Here is a 16,563-nt window from a genome sequence, read left to right as displayed (position 1 = left end):
ATCCGAACGGTTTTATTTTATTTTTTTATTTCCTACCACTTCCCTTGCAAATCGAAAAAACACGATATTAAGCAATAAAAAAATATTTAAAAATCTGAAAAAATCACAAAAAACGCATTGGTTTTGACAGATGCCACAGAAAATTTTAGAAGTGGGTTAATAACTTCGGAGTATCACATTCTAATTCTGCCACCGTGCTGCATTGGCCATACAAACGTCACTGCCGACGCAGCAGCGGCGTCGTGGCGCGTCAGCGAAAACGAGCTGTGACGCGTTAGCTATTTTGTATGTATGTGTTTGTGAATGCTTGCATGTGTTTACATCGATGCCGTAGTCAAAGTGTATTTAAAAGTTGGTGACGCCCAACTTTAATTTATTTTTTAATAAAAATTTGAGCTCTCAGCTATCGTACTAACTAGACGCGCTCTGAAAAGAAACAAAAAATTTTTAATAAATATATATAAATAAATATAAAATAAAGTAGTAACAAATTTAATTTTACAGAAACTATATTTACCTTTCCCTAAAGTGGGTGTTCACCGTTCAGCCGGCCTCGGCTATGCCACTGGCTATCTTTTATTTCAATAGTAAGCTCCCAGCGAAGACTAAAAAAATAACTGAGGCAACGAAACCACCATATACCACAAACAAATCAGCAATAGCGGAAGCATTAAATGCAGCAATTAATGATGTATCCTCTGAGAAATATACATCATTACCGGAAGACAATCCAAAAGGCTGTATTAATTCGAACAGTAGCACCAACTGGGTTCCAACAGCATGCAGTTCTACTCTCACTTGACGTTGACTTTAGCTTTAGCTTTCTTCTTACAGCTACATCACAACGACATGCAGTCTACTTGCAGTGTGACGTCGACCAACTCAAGTCAGCGACTACCTACAGATACACAACCACTTGTGGGCAATACCTGAATCAGTATGAACCAGAGAACGGCAAGAGTGCATACACCCCTAAAAACACAACGCGTACATCATGGTAGTACTGCCACACACCAAGCGAAATTGTGGATCAGACCACAATGCAATTACTTGTGCGTATAAAAATGATTTCAGCAGCATTTTGTGCGCAGGCAATTCTTTCCCGAAGCAAAATACAAGAAAAATGTCAAAATATTTCTGCGTGGTTCTGTTTGGCTACCTGCTGTCGCATTTGCGTCGCTGCCAATGCAGACAGAGCGAGACAGCAAGCGATATTGTTTCTCGCTTTTGCTTATATGGCGAGCCGATCGACCTGGCGCATATTTCCTTTGCGCTTGCTTGGTTGTGGCTAAAAACACAACGGACCTTTTCTCGGATCTCTCTGGGCGTTGCAGCCAGTGCTGACAAACTGCAAAGGCTAAACACAAAGTAGTGACTGTGTATGAGCTTGGTAATAAATAAATATTCAATTCCATATTACATCAAATCACATGCATATATGTCAGCACTGTTGCAAGCAACCGAAATTATTTCTCGCAAAGGGTTAGTCCAGTCGAACGTATTTTCCTTTGCCTTGTCTTCTCGGCACTTGAAACACTTTAAAAGTTTTTTCAAGTCTTTCAAGTGCAAGTGGGTACATTGGGACATAAAATTTTTTTGTGTCCGAGTCAGTTCTTGCACTTCTTTTTCTACAACCCTTGTGTCAAAAAAGTGCCACATTTGCCGTTTTTTGGTATGAACCCAAATATTGATTGTGTACCTAAGTCGGCACATAATAATTTCTCTGTGATGCAACCATGCTGGCAGACAGACACATTTTTTATCGGATAATGCACCATCTATTACTCTAAATATCCCACGCTGATGAGTTCGCTGACCAAATAGAGACCGAATTCTGAAGCCCAAAATAAAGAAACCGAATGCGAAAAGCCTCCCCCAATCACCCTTAAAGGTACGCTTATCACTCCAGCAATAGAGGCGCAATTAGAGTGCAACTAGAGGACGCATATGGTTATCGTCGTCTTATAAAAATTTCTAAAAGAAAAGAATGCGCATCATTACTCCTATCAGCTGAAGGAAGACAAAGCTTTCAACTTTGTTCTTCGCAATCTAGCAAGCTCAACCCCTCAATACAAAGTAGTACATTGTGGAAGAACTGAGACCCAACGCTATTTTCTTTAATGAGCTGGCCCAGGATTCTCTGTCACAGATGCCAAGGTTTCGGTCATATTAAAAATTATTGCTGGAAACCGTACATTTGTGGGATATTATACTTGACCATCCTAAAGCTCTGTGCACGAAAACCGCTGGGGAGAATTTCCTTTGTGGCGGTATGCATGTAACTTGGTCAAAGGATTGTGACACATATAAAGCCAAAACTGAATCAACGTTTTAAGACACATCAGTAAATATTCCAAAAAGCAAAAGCTTTTTAGATACAGGTAAGTTAATAACTCAACCCAAGAAGAGTCCTGGTAGCAATTGTCAGAAGACAAAAGCTCGAGACTGGTAGTCGGCCATTGAAACTCAGCAAAAGTTGATACGAACCAGTTTCTTAAAGCAAATATGCCTCAGTCTCTTGAACACCAAAAAATTATCCTGCACATTTAGCCTAAGATAATATGGAATGCTCGGTTAATCTCTGGGCATGTTGAGGCATGAGCTAAAGATCCTTCTAGCCGAACATAATATATACGTTATGCTAATCACCGAGACCTGACTACAGGAAAAAAATAATAGCCAAAGCATCTCTACATTACGACAGTATAAGCTTTTGTGCTACTGGAAGATATCGAGGATGTGCACGCGATCTTTCTGAATAAGGTCCATGCAGCTGCCCTTCGCGCGGTTCCCAATCAAATACAAATTTTCAAAACAGTCTCACCCGAGCTATTGAGATGCTTCTACTCATCAAAAGGAGGCTTTGGAGGCACCATTGTCGCACTCGTGAACCAAAAATAAATAGGGTATATTAAAGAATTTCAAAAAGAGTAAAAAACCGCCCCTTAATAACCAATGTTTCTGCTAATTCAAATCCAAAAAAAAAAAACTCATTGTGAACTCTGACCAAAAAATATAAGCAGTAGCTTGCCCAAAATTTCCAATTAGGAAGCCTGATGGATCCAGGGCCAGATCCCCAAATGAAAATGTCGAGGCATTTGAATGCTGAAATGTTTATTGTCTTAATGTTCAACGCTGTTCTTAGACAGTCCTTGTAAAAAGACAAGTATCTGTACATAAGTCAGACAAAAATCCATCATCACTTTACTTATATTGACCAATCAGCCTACTGCCTACGATAGCCAGTGCTGCCAACTGTTGATCAGGAAAAGGCTGTTTCTGGCTGGAAAGAAGGGTAAAAAAGGCTAACTCGGAGAAAGGAAAAAGCTGCAGTGGAAATGTGGAAAAAGTGAAGTCTGCGACCTTTTTTTTTTGTAGTCCTCGCCTTAGAAATATTACTTATGAGACGCAAAATTGCAGAAAAAGACACAAAAAACATTGTCCGAGACCTTTTTTCTTTTTTTTTTAGTCATCAAGGGCAGATTGAAAAAGGCTGCTTTCATTTTCAAAAATGCCAGAATTCCCGCCACCTGCTAGCTGACAATTTCTCCTGCTATGGACGGTTCAAAACTGCTAGATCTGCCCACTAAAAGGCTAAGTTGGCAGCACTGACGATAGCCAAACTTTTTGAGCGCCTACTTCGTCCTCCTTTTTAGATTGGATTTCGTAAATCTCACGGAACACCTGAGCAGCTTAACAGGGTTGTACATTTCATTTTAGAAGGGATTGTATTTAGATATACAACAGGCATTCGACAAAGTTGGGCATAATGGTCTTCAAGCTAAGATTAAAACACTACTGCCGGCCCAACTACTGTGGGTAGTACGGTGTTTAAAATTGCCATATTTTATTTATTTATAATTGCTGCGAAGACAATATAAAATTGTAATCGGAGCCAGATTATTTCAGCTATAGCTACGGGGCCTTAAGCTAACATTTTTCTTATTAGATGTTGACATGATTTTTAATAGTAGTCTTGTATTAAATTGGTTGGGCTATGTACAGGTAGTAGTTTTATGTTTATTATTTACAGGTGTTCATGTTTTAATTATAGTTTGTTGATCAGACTCTTATCATGAAGAAATTTAGCTATGAAATTTATGTTTTGCGAGTTGGAGATTAAGTGGGTAGGGGGAGAGTGTTGTGGATTTGGTTTTTAGGAAGTTGCATTGGGCTAGTAAGTGTTGTGGGGTTAGGGGCTGCTTGTTGTTACAAAGAGGGCATTGAGGGATGGATAAGGGATGCTTTAATAGGTAGTTATGTGTGAGGTGTGTGTGGCCTAGTCTTAGGCGAATTATTTTTGAGAAGGTTAGGTGGGGGATTGAAAGGTCCGAAGGGAATCGGCCATAGTCGTAGATGTTGTTTCTTTTTGTGTTGTTAGTCTTGTAGAATGAGTTTGTGTATTGAATAAGGTTTTGAGTTTGTTGAGTCTTAAAGTGTGTTTTAACATTTTTTTTGAATATCTGTGATGTTAAAGTTGTATGAGAAGGGGAGAGGGAGTTAAAAGGATTCTTTAGCGGCTGCGTCAGCAATTTCATTTCCGATAATACTGCAGTGTCCTGGTATCCATATCAGTTTTGTGTGTTTTTTCTTGGATAAGATTTGTCTTATAGCAATTGGGTAGTATGAGTTATTGGCAAGATTTGCTATCGCTTCTATTGATGAGAGGGAGTCTGTGCAAATGGCAGTGGGTTGATTAGAATTCAGGGCTAGGGTTACTGCTGTGTAAATGGCTATGATTTCTGCAGGAAGTATAGAGCTGTAGTATGGCAAAAGGTATTGAAGTTTCTGATCTTCAGAAGTAACGCTGAAGGATATTGCGTCATTGATTTTGGATCCATCTGTGAAGATGAATTTATATGAAAAGTAGGTATTTTTTATTTCAAGAAACTTCTTTTGGTATACAAGGGGGTGGATGACTTTGGTAGTTGGTGGAGGGAGGTATCTATTGCCGTAGAGATGTCGATCCACGGAGGATTGGTGCAATTTATTCGTGGAAAGGGATGTTTTGGTAGGAAGAGATAGGAGGCTATGGATAAGGCGCACTGTGAGGCAGATATAATTTTTGGGTTTGATTTCTTTGATTTTAGGATTTTGGCAATGATTGGTTTTAATGGGGAGTTATGGGATGTTAGAATAGGTTTTAGAAGTTTGGATGTAGAGAGTCTGATTCGTGCGTTAAGGTCAATTGTATTTGATTCACATAGGAGATTATTTATGGGGGTGGTTTTGAAGGCATTAAGGGCTATTCTGATTGCTGCATAATAAATGGTTTTTATTGGTCTTAAGTTTGATGATGGGGAGTTACCATATAGGTATAGGCCAAAGTCTTTTTTTGAGTTTATAAGTGATTTAGCAACATTTAAAATGGTTAGATGGCTGCAATTATATTTGTTATTAGATAAGCATTTTATGATGTTGAGTTTATTTGAGAGAGAGTGCGTGAGATTTAGGATGTATATTTTTTATTCAAGGTTACTCCAAGAATTTTTAGGTTGGCTGTGTTACTAATTGGGGCTGTTGAGGAAGTGATTTGGATTTTGCAGGAGTGATTTTTACAAATGTGTAGGTGTTTACATTTGGAGAGGGAGAGAACTGCGCCTGAGTATTGACACCAGGAGAGGATATCGTTTAAGAGGGGGTTGAAATCTATTTCGGAATCAGTATTAAGTTTTTTAAAAATGTGGTAGTCATCAGCGTATGCGCAGAAGTTAAATTGTTTGTTGGTGTGAATTATGGAATTCAGTTTGTTGAAGGCGATCAAGTACAGGATGACCGAGAGGGGTGATCCTTGTGGGATGCCATTGTGTTGAGGCAGTGTATGGGATAAATGATTATTGGCACGAACCGTTATTTTTCTGTTTATCATGAAATTAATGCAGTAGTTAATTATGTTTGGTCCTATTTTCCAGGTTTGTAATTCGTTTACGATGAAATCTAGAGATATAAGGGAAATATGGTTTTTAGTGGAAAGGGACGACGAAATCAGATGGTCTTAGACTAGTAGACTATCTGTTATAGATTTTCCCTTTCTAAAGCTAGTTTGTCGACTGTCAATAGATTTGTTTCGGTCAACAAACCACCACAGGCGATTAGCAATTATTTTGTCCAGAGTTTTTGCGAAGCAAGAATTGAATAAGATTAATAAAAAAGTTTATGTGCATTCATTGCACTAAACTTTTTTTTCGCGTTTTAACTAAATTGAATGGGCAGCGCAGTTAAATCATAGATTATTTTTCTTTGCTTTCTTCTAAGCAAAAAAAATAACACGTCGGCATAGGGCAAATATGGCGCCAACCCACTAAAATATATTTCACTTTTCGTACGCCCCATCTCCAACGGTGCTCATCTTATCACGAATCAGCATTTAATTTCTTATGTCCACTGCTTCAGCAGTATGCATTGCCAACAAATGTTTTAAGTGATTTGTATAGGTTTTAACAAGACTTTTCTCAGAAACGTGACGTGAAGGAGAAATTTTGACTACAAATACAAATCACGAGATTGGCACGACAATGCAGTGCAGTGTTATTCTCAATTATTTGAGTATTTTGCCTGGCCATTATATAAATGAAAAATTTTATAAATGCGTACATTTTCATACCAGTTTAACCCAAGCGCAAGCGTGTTTTGAGACACGTATTACATTATTGACATTTGCGCAAAAATTAAAAACTTTTACATCAATTTAATATTTATCAGCAGTTAATTAAACACCAAATTACGCTTAGAAGATTTCAGAGCTCTCAGAAGCTTGTAACGGTACATTTTATTATAATTTGCACAGGACATATGTTATTTCGGCCCAAAAATTCTGAGCTGCTGCAAGTTGTTTTTTGTTTCGTTTGTAAAATATTTCCAAATCCTTTCAAATTTTCTTATCTTTGAGGTATGTTTATTTACTATTAAAATCACTTTAAATTTTTGCAAATATGTCATATATGTGCGTTGTTGCAGTGAAATTGTGATACGTGTCTAGAGACACGGTTGGGGCTTTAAGGAATCTCTTGCCTACAAATATTTTAGAACTGCTTGCAATTTGTATACTGATTTTGGTTATTAGTGTGAATTTTGTTTATACAATTGTAATTAATAAAAGAAATGGCAAAGCGGGTTCGGTTTAAGTTATCCGACTTGTCAGGTGAGCAGTTACTGGAGCTATTTGAGTCAGTCACACTAATAACCGAAATCAGCATACAAATTGCAAGCAGCTCTGGAATATTTTTAGGCAAACAAGAGTTTCCTTAAAGCTCCAAGCGTGTTTCTAGACACGTATGTATTCACTCTTACTCACCTTCCAGCTAAACGAAATATTTTATGCACTTTCCCAGTACACATTTGAGTTCAGGAGCAACAATTCACTTTAGAAAAAATTATTTTAATAAATTTCTTCAATTATTCTGGAAAGTAGTCTTAGAGGGTTAAAAATCTTAATTTTTATTAATTTGAAAAATAAAATAAATTTTGGGTTCAACAAAATACTTAATAAGACAACAAAAAAAACTCATCCACACTTACAATATCTTAAAAAAATTTTACAATTTATTTATTGTTGCATTAAGCCGGTAATATATCAAAGTCTTCCCTTACATAAACAAAAGGTACATGAATATTTTCAATATTAGATTCATACAGATGGTCACACAATTTATTTTGTTTCAAACTTATATTCCAATCCATTAATTGCACTGCATGAAGGCTTTCTGCTTCATTTTGCTGACGTAAGACCATAGACTCCTAAAAAAAAAAGAATTTTTAAGACGTTCGTAAAAATAACATTTTGGTGAAAATGATTTTAGAAAACTAAGTTGCTATTCTAAGATAATTAGATATCTGCGTAAAGAAATACAAATTTTTTAACTTATGTTCAAATAACACTCAAACATCAAAAAAAAATCCTGATATTCATCATGATTTCCAATCTAATGTCTACGAATACGTAGGTTTCAAGATTTTTTCAATAGAAAGAAAAATGAAGCAGCAATATGTATATAACATGCAGAAGAAGGCAACTGAATCCATAAAGTAATTATTTTTTCCACTTCTGCAATTTACAAGCGTTTATAAGACATACCTTAATTTTTTCCCATTTGTCGTCAACATCTTGTAACCAGCTTAGTAACAATCGTCCGTTAAAGCGACATCGTGCACTTTTTTCTTTTTCATCCTGTTCTGGAGTGATCATGTTGTAAACTTCATCGTCTTTTAATAAAGTGCACACAGAATATGGTGCACATTGTCCAGATATACTTCTAGCTGCTTTTGAATGTACCCTTATAATTTCTTGCTCAACACTCAAACAGAGTTTTTCTCGTTCAATAGTGTGTTCTTCAATCAATTCTTGTCTAGCTTTTTCTTGATATATATAATGTTCATGCATGGCTTCTGGGATAGATTCAGGTATTGTGATTTCTGGATTGCTACATTCGTTATTTAAAAGGTATGATCGTTTTGTAAGTAGATAATCATTATATCCCTGTGGAGGCCTGGGCTTAACAGGAAAAAGATTCTTCCATTTCCTTTCTATTTGTCTTCGAATATTCAAAAACATTTGAAATCCATTTGTAAACGGATAATCATGAGGATGAGATTCTCCCGTACTCAACGACGAGTCCGCGTGAGAATTTTTCAAGTTATCATCATGAATGTTTTTCGGTCTTATTTTACGTTTTCGTGGGTGCAGATCAACATTAACGGATGCATTTATTTCTTTAGATGATGATGTTGAGGATGTAGACGGACTTGGTACATTTGTCAATGCTTCCTGATCAAATTGATTATTAGGTATGGGACTTGACGTCATATTTGTATAAGATACTTTGATATCAGAATTATCATTGGCATGGTTAGAAGAAGCTGGAGAAGGAGAGCTACTTTGCATTTGTGGGGATGAGTTATTAGAGCTACGTTCAGTGCTAGTAACCCCACTTCGGTAAGAACTGCGCAACACTCTTAAATTTTTTTCATCATTAAAAAGTTTTATATTTTTATCATCAAGAATTGTAGAGCAAGCAACACTAGCTTTCTGGGGACTTTCGTTAGGACTAAGGCATTGGCTTGACAATACAATGTCAATAGAATCAGTATTTGAGCTAACAACATATGGCAAAGCAGCATTCCTCGATGCCGCTACTTTACCAGTTCGTAAAACATTACCTTCTGTATCGATTGAACAGTTTTGTTGTGGAATAACAATTTTTAGTGGGGGTACTTTGAGGCCACCATTGTACAAGCTATCATTGCTTTTGTAATCTTCGCTTCCTTCAGTTTCATTTTCAGTTTCAATAATTTTGTTTACTTCCAATTCTTTTTCAGCTACTGGTGTACCTAATTTATTTCCTGAGGGCGAACACTTTGTAGATGGTAATTTTAAATTTTTTTCTACTTTTGATGTAATTTTAAGTGCTGAGCTTTTTATTTCTTTGGAATTATCAAGCTCCTTTTTTTTCTTCTTTTTAACTTCATCTCCATGTTCATCATATTCATCCTCCAAGTCCGAAAAACTTCGCTTTGTAGCTGTGACGTTTTGGCCTGCATTTTGTTCTGATTTACTATCATAAATGGGTTCGTCTATTGATGCCTTGTCCTTCACATCAAGGGTATCCGTTTGCTTTTCCGTCATATTATCATCCCCATCTGATTCTCCCTTTTTGCCATCTGATTTTTTTGAATGTGTCCGAATTGTGTCTAAAAATAATTCAAAATTAAAAAGTAAGTTAGGCAAGTATAAAATAAAATAAATAAAATAAATTAAATAAAAGCGATCTGCGGAGAGTTTTCATTGCTCAAATAGACAGACGAACATGGCTATATCGACTCAGTTTGTTTTGGTGATCAAGAATATATACTTTATGGGGTATGCCACGTGCAATTATAAATAAAACTTCAGCTTACAACTTTACTTCAAATCTAATACTAATTCTAATTTTAAGGACTTAATGCAATAACTTAAGAAGACATGTATCATGTATCAGCCATGAATCGAACTACTTTTTTAATAACGAAAAAATTTAACCAAAATCACTTGAGATACAATCCCTATAGATGAAACTGTAAATTGAAACTGTGTATTTTAAAAAACAATCTCATTCCATCAATATCAAAGAATTCTAACTGTGGTGAATATATGATGCCCAAATCCAAGTCCAATAGAAAACTTATGGGCAATTGTCAAAAAAGAGAGATCAGAAATGATCTCTCTGGATTAAACTAATAATACAGACAATTTGGGAGAAAACGAATAAGGTGTTATTTAAAATAATTACTCAATTAATAAATACTTATTAATGATGGTCATTTAATTGATAAGATATACAATAGTATACCAAAGTATTTAAAAAAAAACTAAAGTTAAATGTACTCACCATTTGAACTTACTTTATTGACATATTGGTATCAATTAAAAGGCCTTCAAAATCCATTTTTTATGATACAAGACCTATCTTAACCTATTAAGTACCCATTGAAAAATTTTCTCTTTTATCAAGTCTTTAAACAATGACTAATAATCAATTTGAACTCAGATTTTCTTAATAAATACTTTTGAAACATATTTTTTATAAATTCAAATAAGAAAAATGTTGTATCTTGTCGCCGCTGACAAATTAATTTGAAATCAAATTTTTGTATCTTGACTGCTGGCCACCACCGTCGGTTGTTTCTAACGAATCTTCATACTTTTGAAAATAATAAGAATTTTGCCTTTTCGCAGGGTATCAAAGCTCAGAAACCGAAAAGTAGCTTTTTGATTCGAAAACGAAAAATGTTTTGTGCATGTTGAGCCAGCGAATTAATTAAATCAAAATAAACATACATATGTAGATATACACAGCGAGGATCGACATCGAGGCGGCAGAATTACTTTTGCTTGCCACAGCCGCCACAAAAAGAGAAATTAAGTTTAATCTTCTAGTATTGTACATTTTTTGCCTCTACTAAACGGAAAATTATACAAAATAAAAATAAAATGTTGGGCCTTTTTAGGATAATTTATTTCAATAAATTAAGACTCCTAACTTTTTATATATATTTATTTATATATATATATATATATATATATATTTTTTTTTTAAATATGTATCCTAATTTTACATTAACATATGTTTTGATCTCTAAAAATTTAATACACTTGGACGCAACCTACATAAAGTATGCAGCTTACTATACACACAAAAAGGGAAATGCTAATTTAAAAAAAAAACAACCAAGTGCTTAACATTAACTATCTTAAGAGTCGACTATGTGGACTAGTCCTTGGATATTCTTGGGTAAGAAACTGCCCCATCCAATGTAAACTCTTGAATCAGCTTATTGTTAGACTTGGCTAGTCAAAAGAGCAAAAGCCCTTCAGGTACGTAGCTACAGTACATACATGTACATTTGTACATACTAAAATTGTACTACTTGTAATAATATTGTGTATATTTTACCTGTTGAGGACGTTGCTGTCATTTGAATCAATAAAGCCATTTGTTGTCGCTCCGACATGGGGGTGTTTGAACTCGAACTGGGTCTAGCGGGTGCCCCTGTTGTAAATCCTATCCCCTTTGGTCTTGGGGGTGGCATAATACTTAAAATTCAACGTTCAAGATTTAAGAACTAAACAAATCGAAAAAAAAGAAAAAATATGTTACCGTTTACAGGTAAAAGAAATACTACGAAAATTAACGATAGTCTTTACAAGTACAGATGGAGTACTAACTGAGAGTGGATAGCCATCGATAGTTTAAAATAAATATCGATTATGCTCAATGGTTTTTTTTTTTAACTTAAGCTTCTTACATAGGTGCCGCAGATCAAGAAACTAAATTCCACTGAAAGCATTTCTTATGTTACAATTGATATTATTTTTTAGCTAATATAAAATTAATTTACGCATTTCACTTTTAACGCTACAAGACTTTACAAATTTTTCGCCAACTCGAAAATGCTACAAACCTACCCTGACTGCACAAATCGTAATCGGTCGGATATATAGATATATAGATAATAGTATCTATACATTAATATTAATTTGTGTGTCCTGAGCAGAGATCGGCACACAACCGAAATTGTGGCTGATGCCAGCCGGCTCTTATTGCGTGGGTAGCTGATGGCCAGCCTACAATTTTTGTGTAGATGTCAAACAAACACCCTTTATTTTGTGAGGAATATACTAATATATAATACAACAAAAAAAAAACAGGTCATACAATTTGTTGTCTGCCTTATTCCTCTGTGTCGGTACGTGCTATCACCTTGGCGCCGCTGCCAGTGCAGACATCAAGGGCGATAATTTCTCGCATATGCTTATGCCAGCCGATAGCATTTTGTGTGCGCGCACTTTTTTCCCTTGTTCTTAGGTTGCTTGCAGGCATCCTCTCCCTTTCTTATGTATACGCCTTTGCCGATGTTTTAATATTCATTTTTGTAATGAGAGGCTATCAAAAACCATCGATAGTGCAACGTTGCCAGTTGCAAAAGCAATAGCTTCTTTTTCCCTCTCTAATATTATCCAATCGATGGGAGTATGACTTGACTTATGAAACGATATTAGCGATGTTTTCAATATAAATCGATGTTTTACCTCATCGTAAAAACACATTTTTTTTAGGAACAAGTTTTTTATTGTTTTTTAATTTAAATTAGGTTTATTAACTTCACATTATAATATAAAATCTTTAATTTCAAAGAAAATCAGTCAATGTTTGTCATATTGTAAATGTTTTGACGCTCTAAATTTATATAATTTCAATTATACCTCTTTGTTTAAAAACATTGCTGTATTAAAGGTCATCCGTACTGATTTCTTTAGGTTCTTAGTAAGTACTGCATACTTAGGCTTTCTTTATAAATATGATCAGGATGTGAATAATAGTAGCTTTTGTTGTTCAAAAATGATAGAATATGCTGCACTGACGTAAAATGTACATATGTATCAGAGAACGGCATGAGTGTACCCACCCCTAAAAACACCTGTTACTTACATGGTACTACCACTAAGCAAGAAATATATAGAGGCGTCAAACAGCAAAAAAAGTGCTATCAACCAAACGACTGAGCCTGGAACCCCACACCAGCCGAACGGAATGTCTAGAACAGTGTTGCCAGTTTAGCATATTTCAGGCTAGTTCTAGCATATTTCAAAATAGAAAAGCTTATAAATGTAGCAAATAGCTTAATGCCTGAAATCTAGCTTATTTTAATTTTCTCTTAGCTTATTTTAATTTTGGTAAATGGGACAAATAGTAAATTTGCAGGCGCTGACCTTTGTTTTTACTTTTACTATCGTAATTTCATGAATTCGACTTAAAATTTCAACAGCGCGACCTTTTTTTTTATTTTTTTGATCTCTTGCATGAGTGTGACAGCAAAATAAGTGCTATCAACCAAACGACTGAGCCTGGAACCCCAGAGCAGCCGAACGGAATGTCTAGAACCCCAGAGTGCGTTCGGCTGTTTCGAGTTCGAAGCGTTCGTTCGAAAGCAAGCACAACAAGAAATCTGTTTTCAGTCGCAGATCGACTGCGTTACGATTGAGCACGGCTGCGTTTCTACGCTCTGTGCTCTCGTTTCTCTGTATGTGTGTATATGTGTACAGGCGCTCGCACGTTTGTGTGCGTATGCAAAAGACACTGTTGCCACTGTTCTTTCCCTGTCGCCCTCAAAATCCACGACGGTATCGCTGTACTCTTCTTCTGACCGGTATTGCTGTCTCCCTCTTGCCAATGCACAAAAATTCTGCCGCTACCGAATGCGAAGATTTGTGAGCGACAATAAGAAGCAAACAGCAACAGCAGAAAAAAGAGGAAGAGGTTCAAGTGCAAAATATTTTAACATACAGAAATTTGTATACCCTTCAATTTTTGAAGTTCACTCAAATATACGTTTAAGGGATAATCAATTAGTTTTTAATAAATTTCTTTAAACTATAGTTATTAGCCAATTATATGTCGTTTATTATATAATAAACAAAAATATTTGTTTACTGTATAACATAACATATTTACTTCATATAGTCGGAAATGCCGTGCAATACCCTTTCTATATGCAGAGTGTTGCGCGCTTGTCGCGAATAGGCAATAGAAAAAGGATCTGAAAATAATCAATCGATCTAACCAAAATCACTTGTCTCACGCGCACTTTTCACATTGTCATGACGTCATAAGCAAATGAGCCGTCGCGGCGACACTTGCTATGGCCGCAAACATCCCAGATCAAAAACAACAAAGAACAGCGGCAACAGTGTCTTGCATACGCACACAAACGTGCGAGCGCCTGTACACATATACACACATACAGAGAAACGAGAGCACAGAGCGTAGAAACGCAGCCGTGCTCAATCGTAATGCAGTCGATCTGCGACTGAAAACAGATTTCTTGTTGTGCTTGCTTTCGAACGAACGCTTCGAACTCGAAACAGCCGAACGCACTCTGGGGTTCTAGACATTCCGTTCGGCTGGTCTGGGGTTCCAGGCTCAGTCGTTTGGTTGATAGCACTTTTTTTTCTGTTTGACGCCTCTATATATTTCTTGCTTAGTGGTACTACCCATGATATATTATGACAATAATATTGTATCATGATACTACCCACACAAGCAGCCGAAATTGCGACTGTTGCTACCCGACAATTTGTCATAAGCCTTTACAAGCCTTTGCGTGGGTAAGCACCTTTGTCCCGAAAATGAATGTGAAGAAACGCAAGAAAAAAGGTCATGCAATTTTTTGCTCGCCTAATGTGCCGCGTCTCTTTCGCTACCTGCTGTTGCGTCGGCGCTGCTGCCAGTGCAGACTGAGCGAGATTTTTTCTCGCTTATTCTTATATGCCTGCTGATCGTATTTTGTGAGCGCGCACATTATTTTTCGGCACTTTGCCAAGCTTCTCTTGTGTATATATGTATAGGCTTATGCCTCTGAATTTGCACGCCTTATTTACCCACACCCTTGATTTGTGAATGTCATTGTGAATGGCATTTGAGAATGGTGTCAAAAAAAAGTGCCACCCCTGCCGTTCTCTGATATGTGTGTATGTATTACATACAGCCACTAAGCATAGTGATCCAACTAAATCCATGCAGAGACTTACCGTTCTTGCACAACAGTTCCATAAGAATCCACTGTAGCGAATTTCTCGGCAATATTTTCGAAATATGACAACACCAAACACATACATATGTATGTAACATTTCATTTTAATTACTGTTCCTTTAATCTATTAATGTATCTTGCATTGGATATAATTGGAAAATATAAATGCAATATAAAAACCTTAAACAGACCGATACTTACGTTTGGTTCCGAGCCCAGGTTATTTTACAATAATTTGATTCAAAATTATCAACTATCAGAGATTTTCTGCACAGATTCAATTTAAATACAAAAAAATAATTTTGAAGAATCGGATATTACATAAAGTAATTTGTATTATCGATGCTTTGATGAACCTAATAAATTAACTTAATAACTTTCCGTATTAACTACGGTAAATAATTTTCTTTATCTAATGTAGTACATGGTAACAGATCATTGATGATATGTTTTAAAGAAAAAAAAACTTACAGTTTACGCACTTAGCAAAAAATATGTCAAGATCTGCCTACCGCAGACACCTAAATTCGTACCATCAGCATGTAGACAAAAACGGAAATGAACACAAAAACCATTTAAAAATTAAAAAAATTAAACAGTCCCCCAGGGACCGAAAATAACTTTTTATACTTTTTAAAAGTCAGGGACTGATTTTTATTTAAAAAACTTTTTTTAACAATTACGTTTTGATTTTTGTTTCTAATTTTTATAAAAAAAAACACATAATTACTGTTATTTTTGATTTTTATTATAAAAATCAGAATTAAATTGTTATTTTTAGACTGAATAAAAAAATCTATTAATTTGTAGCTACAGCATACAATTTCAATAAAAATAACAAATAATAATTATATAATAAGGATATTTTTAAAAATCAAAAATAACTGTTACTTATTGATTTTTAATATAAAAGTTAAAAATAACTATTAAATATTGATTTTTATAATAAAAGTTAAAACCGTTATGGTCCCTGAGAGTGACAATATGTCTTCACACATGTCAAACATACACATAAGACTATAAAAACTATGACAAAAAAAACCAAAATAAAGCAATTCTCAGAAAATAAGACTATGCAGTGACAAGTTTAAATGACATAAGGCTAAATTTAAACGGTGTGCAATGTAAAGGTACCTTTATTATGAAATAGATTACTAATGCATTCTGAAAAGTGTTAACACAGGTTACAAAACATACTTGGAAGATTTGTTTTGTGGATTTTGTTTATAGGAAATCTCTGCAAATCCATTATTTAAAGTATATTAAATGAGCCTTTTAAGGTGAAGTAGTCCACCACCTCCAAGCCAATTCAGATTAGCTTACTACATATGGTTAACAACCTAAGGACTTGTCCGAGATAAATCAGAAATTAGTGAAAACATCGGCCAAAATAGACTCCAAAATATTTTGTTCATTAAATGTCTAAGCACTTAAGTTACTATAATTAACATATTAGAAACAATAAGTAAAAAAAAATTATTTTATTCATTCTACTGG

The 16,563-nt window shown here is 35.3% G+C and overlaps 1 protein-coding gene across 1 annotated transcript; it reads right to left on the bottom strand.

The window, feature by feature from the left end:
• Positions 1-7,524: 7,524 nt before the first annotated feature.
• On the bottom strand, positions 7,525-11,669 carry LOC108598542 (flocculation protein FLO11). The gene is made up of 4 exons (XM_017985225.2): positions 11,634-11,669; positions 11,430-11,569; positions 8,075-9,687; positions 7,525-7,737 (listed from the first exon to the last, which is right to left on the bottom strand). The coding sequence occupies exons 2-4, from the start codon at positions 11,563-11,565 to the stop codon at positions 7,558-7,560; spliced, it is 1,929 nt and encodes a 642-aa protein (XP_017840714.2). The 5' UTR covers positions 11,566-11,569; positions 11,634-11,669; the 3' UTR covers positions 7,525-7,557.
• Positions 11,670-16,563: the final 4,894 nt, after the last annotated feature.

This window comes from Drosophila busckii, unplaced genomic scaffold (genome assembly GCF_011750605.1).
Source record: "Drosophila busckii strain San Diego stock center, stock number 13000-0081.31 unplaced genomic scaffold, ASM1175060v1 chrUn_07, whole genome shotgun sequence".
In the NCBI taxonomy this organism is placed as follows: domain Eukaryota; kingdom Metazoa; phylum Arthropoda; class Insecta; order Diptera; family Drosophilidae; genus Drosophila; species Drosophila busckii.
This window is presented reverse-complemented; position numbering and strand designations above follow the sequence as displayed.

Excerpts from the sequence above, each read along its gene's own strand:
- LOC108598542 (XM_017985225.2), bottom strand. The coding sequence starts at position 11,565 with ATGCCACCCCCAAGACCAAAGGGGATAGGATTTACAACAGGGGCACCC. Across the intron at positions 9,688-11,429 it reads GACAGCAACGTCCTCAACAG|ACACAATTCGGACACATTCA; the intron begins GTAAAATATACA and ends AATTATTTTTAG. Across the intron at positions 7,738-8,074 it reads ACAAATGGGAAAAAATTAAG|GAGTCTATGGTCTTACGTCA; the intron begins GTATGTCTTATA and ends TTTTTTTTTTAG.